At 42.9% G+C, this 5,000-nt stretch overlaps 1 protein-coding gene across 9 annotated transcripts in view; it reads right to left on the reverse strand.

Annotated features, from left to right (window-relative positions):
• Positions 1-5,000, reverse strand: part of rps6ka1 (ribosomal protein S6 kinase a, polypeptide 1) — a 76,272-nt gene that overhangs the window by 17,053 nt on the left and 54,219 nt on the right. For all 9 annotated transcript variants that reach the window (XM_027142983.2, XM_027142984.2, XM_027142985.2 and 6 more), the window contains 2 exons: positions 3,252-3,368; positions 1,375-1,456 (listed from right to left, as the gene is read on the reverse strand). In XM_027142983.2, the coding sequence (XP_026998784.2) occupies positions 1,375-1,456; positions 3,252-3,368 (199 nt within the window). The remainder of the gene's footprint in view (positions 1-1,374; positions 1,457-3,251; positions 3,369-5,000) is intronic.

Here is a 5,000-nt window from a genome sequence, read left to right on the forward strand (position 1 = left end):
ATCACGACGACGAGTCGACCGGCTCGAGTGCGCCGCAGTCGACTGTTTCCCCGATACTTCTGACTAACGCTTGTGAGTGAAGTCACTACTTCATTGTAGAAACCGTTTATAGAGTTGTTATTGTGCGAAAAATCATGATGGGACACAATGAATGCACGTCTGTTAGCGAGCGCACGTGATCAGCGCTTAATAAACTGCTGGTGTTCATAACGACACACAAGATTTCCTCTCATGGAGCTTATATACGGTCAGTCAACCAAATCTGAAGAGAAAGCAGACAGCCAGGTGCTGATTGTGTATTTGTTCAACTACAAACCAGTCATTTCAGTTCCTTTGACTCAAACGTCCAGACTAAACGAGACAGAAGTGACGACTAGCCGCGGAAGCTAGGAGTGTGTTTTACTGACTGGAATAGGAAGAAGAAGGAGAGTTTTATTTCAGTTTTTTTTATTTTCTGATTTATAAATGGAAATATTTCCATGTCTTAAGCTTTAATTGATGGATGAATGAATGAAGGCAGCATGAGTCATGACTTATACACTGTGGGGGATTAAAGAACGCTCAGAAGACTCGAGTCTGAGTCGGCCATCGGGACATCAGAAATTAACAGAAAGGCACAAAGAGCAGGAAGTAAAGGAAGACGTGCAGGAAACGAAAACTTGAGCTGGTTGCAAATATCAGGGACAAAAGCAGTTGTATTATGAGGCGGCATAATGGCAATTATTTTCCTGAAGCAGCGATAATTGTTTTGCCTGCTGCAGTTTCTGTGACAAACACAGAAAGTATTGAATGCGGTAAACGCTTTAAGAATAAAAACTAAGTTTAGAAAGTTTAGAATGTAAATAATAAAAAAATTAAGTTCTTAATCACTGGAAGTTAAATGCCTGTGTGTGTGTGTGTGTGTGTGTGTGTGTGTGTGTGTGTGTGTGTGTGTGTGTGTGTGGTTGAGGTCAGAGCTTGCAGCTGCAACTGAACCGCAATGCAAAAAGGCAGGCAAGACTGAAAGAAACAAACTCACAAGCAGCAAAGAGAAGAAAAGAACAAATAAATGAAGAAAACAAATAAGCGAAAAGTAAGAAAGAAGAATGAGGTTAAGGAGGTTCACTGCCTTAGTGCAGAGGCCAAACCACACGCGCACGCACACACACACACACACACACACACACACACACCACAGCATTCTCCAAGTAAACAACCTGAAACAGTGAATGCAGCTACAGATCTCACTGAACACCGTTGCAGAGAGAGAGAGAGAGAGAGAGAGAGTGTGTGTGTGTGTGTGTATTCATATGCACTGGTATGAGTGTGTGTTTCAATGTGGGAAAATGTATTCAGCTGCCTTCACAAGCTGTGTGTGTGTGTGTGTGTGTGTACCTTTAAGTGTGGCTTTCTTAAGAACTTTCATGGCATAGAGCTGATTGTTGTCAGGTGGCGTCACCTTCCGAACCAGAAACACCTGAAATAACAATAATCTTCACTGTCTCTCATTCATGTCAGTTTCATTTCAATTCAGTTCCTGTTTGTGCCCAGTAACTCTGCTTATTAAGTATGTTTGTGCCCAGTAACTCTGCTTATTAAATACATTTGTGCCCAGTAACTCTGCTTATTAAGTACATTTGTGCCCAGTAACTCTGCTTATTAAGTATGTTTGTGCCCAGTAACTCTGCTTATTAAATACGTTTGTGCCCAGTAACTCTGCTTATTAAATACGTTTGTGCCCAGTAACTCTGCTTATTTCATATGTTTGTGCCCAGTAACTCTGCTTATTAAGTATGTTTGTGCCCAGTAACTCTGCTTATTAAATACGTTTGTGCCCAGTAACTCTGCTTATTAAATACGTTTGTGCCCAGTAACTCTGCTTATTAAATACGTTTGTGCCCAGTAACTCTGCTTATTAAATACGTTTGTGCCCAGTAACTCTGCTTATTAAGTATGTTTGTGCCCAGTAACTCTGCTTATTAAATACGTTTGTGCCCAGTAACTCTGCTTATTAAATACGTTTGTGCCCAGTAACTCTGCTTATTAAATACGTTTGTGCCCAGTAACTCTGCTTATTATATACGTTTGTGCCCAGTAACTCTGCTTATTAAATATGTTTGTGCCCAGTAACTCTGCTTATTAAATATGTTTGTGCCCAGTAACTCTGCTTATTAAATACGTTTGTGCCCAGTAACTCTGCTTATTAAATACGTTTGTGCCCAGTAACTCTGCTTATTAAATACGTTTGTGCCCAGTAACTCTGCTTATTATATACGTTTGTGCCCAGTAACTCTGCTTATTAAATATGTTTGTGCCCAGTAACTCTGCTTATTAAATATGTTTGTGCCCAGTAACTCTGCTTATTAAATACGTTTGTGCCCAGTAACTCTGCTTATTAAATACGTTTGTGCCCAGTAACTCTGCTATTTTTTTTTTTTATTGTTTTACAGACATCAAAAAATGGATGAAGATCGGATAAACATAATCAGTGTGAGTCGCTGCACATCCTCAGGTCCTGGTGTTGGTTGATGAGGGAGATAGAGGGTTCAGACATCACGTTGGTTCAGATTTACACAGACTTCTCTGCCCGTTCTCTTCGGATCTCTCTCATCATTGAGGTGTGTCCGCCCACAGATGTGTCACGTACTGGGCGTGTTTATGTTCTTTTTTTGCACCCTTCCGTCTAAACTCTCTGTGTGAGAAACTCCCAGGAGATCAGTGGTTTCTAAAACACTAAAAGCAGCTCATCTTGCACCATCAGCCATGCCAGAGACAAACGGATGTCTAATATGAAAACTATCTCGAGCCTTCATCAGTGAACAGTTCAGAACTTCACGTTAAAACTAGAATTTCCTGAATCTTTATGAGCAGATAGCACACAGTTATTTATAAAATCCCACTCTGGTGCTGCGCGTCACTTCTGGCTTGCTCATTAGGGATATGTTTATAAATGAAAGTTATAGATGTATGTAAAGCTGCTTGGTGACGACGTTCACTGCTGTACGTATGAATCTGAACTGAGCTGCTGATACGTTATTGGCTGATGTACAGGTGTTCCTAATAAAGTGGCAGGCATGTGCACACCCATGTGTCTATAAAGCTGCTTTGTGACAGGATCTATTGTTAAAAGCTTTGTATGTAAATAAATCAGAACTGAGTTGCATACATTTACATAAATAATAAGCTCATAGCAAAGGTTGAGTGTGTGTGTGTGTGTGTGTGTGTGTGTGTGTGTGTGTGTGTGTGTGTGGTGTGTGTGTGCGCGCGCTCACCTTTCCGAAGGAGCCCTGTCCAAGCACTTTGAGCAGCTCGAACTGCGAGGGATCTGCCTTCTCTGAGCCCTCTTTAACCACGTGTGTAATGTTGATCTCTTTGATGACATCATCGTCCTGTGACAGAAAGCAGAAACACAGCACGTGTTAAGGTTCAGGACACTTAAGCTGTGCCCTGCTGTACACCTGCCTCGGCTACAAACTGCCACTGTTACACTCATCCGTGGCGCCCTTAGCCAGAGCGCCTTACATTTTACATACATCTGAGCAACTGAGGGTTAAGGGCCTTGCTCAGGGGCCCAGCAGCAGTGGCGGCTTGGTGGACCTGGGATTCAAACTCACAACCTTCTGATCAACAGTCCAACATCAGTCTACCACATCCTCAAAATAACTGCGTTTTACATTACATTTGTGGCAGTTAAGGGCCTTGCTCAGGGGCCCAGCAGCAGTGGCGGCTTGGTGGACCTGGGATTCAAACTCACAACCTTCTGATCAACAGTCCAACATCAGTCTAGCACATCCCCCAAATAACTGTGTTTTACATTACATTTGTGGCAGTTAAGGGCCTTGCTCAGAGGCCCAGCAGCAGTGGCGGCTTGGTGGACCTGGGATTCAAACTCACAACCTTCTGATCAACAGTCCAACATCAGTCTAGCACGTCCCCCAAATAACTGTGTTTTACATTACATTTGTGGCAGTTAAGGGCCTTGCTCAGGGGCCCAGCAGCAGTGGCAGCTTGGTGGACCTGGGATTCAAACTCACAACCTTCTGATCAACAGTCCAACATCAGTCTACCACATCCCCAAAATAACTGCGTTTTACATTATATGTGCTGTAGTTAATGGTTAAGGGCCTTGCTCAGGGGCCCAGCAGCAGTGGAAGCTTGGTGGACCTTGGATTACCCACTAAGCTATCACTTCCCCCACACAAACTGCGTGCACACTAAAAGACTCATCTCTCAGTATGAGTCAAAGAGCTCTGGCTTTCACAGGGTATGTAGGTCAAGTACAACAACACTGCAACAACATTGCAGCCATTTATTCATTCATTCATTCTCATTAACTCCTTGGCTTCTGATGTCCACCCACAAACACTTCAGCAGTTTTCCCCAACCACGTTTACTTCATATCCACATCATTCTAAATCAGCATCTAAATACGATCTCTTCTGTCGTTTGAACGTCACCGTTATTTTGCTTCACAGAAAAATAAACTTAAGCTTCGTTATCGGTCACGTAAACGCGGTCTGACGTACGCAATGGACGGAAACGTTTGTATTTTGTTTTTGTGCGTCATTCCTCCAACGATGCAACAAGAATGTAATAAAAAAATACGATGATGTCTGATAATAAACATACAGTGACGTATAGACGTTTCTGGAGAATTTCAGAGTGAAATGGAATGTGTAGACAGTGTGTGTGTGCGCGTGTGTGTGTGTGTGTGTGTGTGTGTGTGTGTGTGTGTGTGTGTGTGTGTGTGTGTGTGTGTGTGTGTGTGTGTGTGAGAGAGAGAGTGAGAGGCAGGAATATCTGAACTTCTCACCAGTTTTCCGGCTTCAGACAGATTTTCTCTATGAGCAGACAGAGATGTGGGTGCAGTGAAGTTCCGGCTGTGAGAGTCATTTAGCAGAACTGTGGTCTTCCAAACACATTCTCTCAGCCAAATACTACACTTCAACTATTACTCTCACTCACTCATTCTCTACCGCTTATCCGAACTACCTCGGGTCACGGGGAGCCTGTGCCTATCT

Source organism: Tachysurus fulvidraco, chromosome 12 (genome assembly GCF_022655615.1).
Source record: "Tachysurus fulvidraco isolate hzauxx_2018 chromosome 12, HZAU_PFXX_2.0, whole genome shotgun sequence".
NCBI classification, from domain to species: Eukaryota; Metazoa; Chordata; class Actinopteri; order Siluriformes; family Bagridae; genus Tachysurus; species Tachysurus fulvidraco.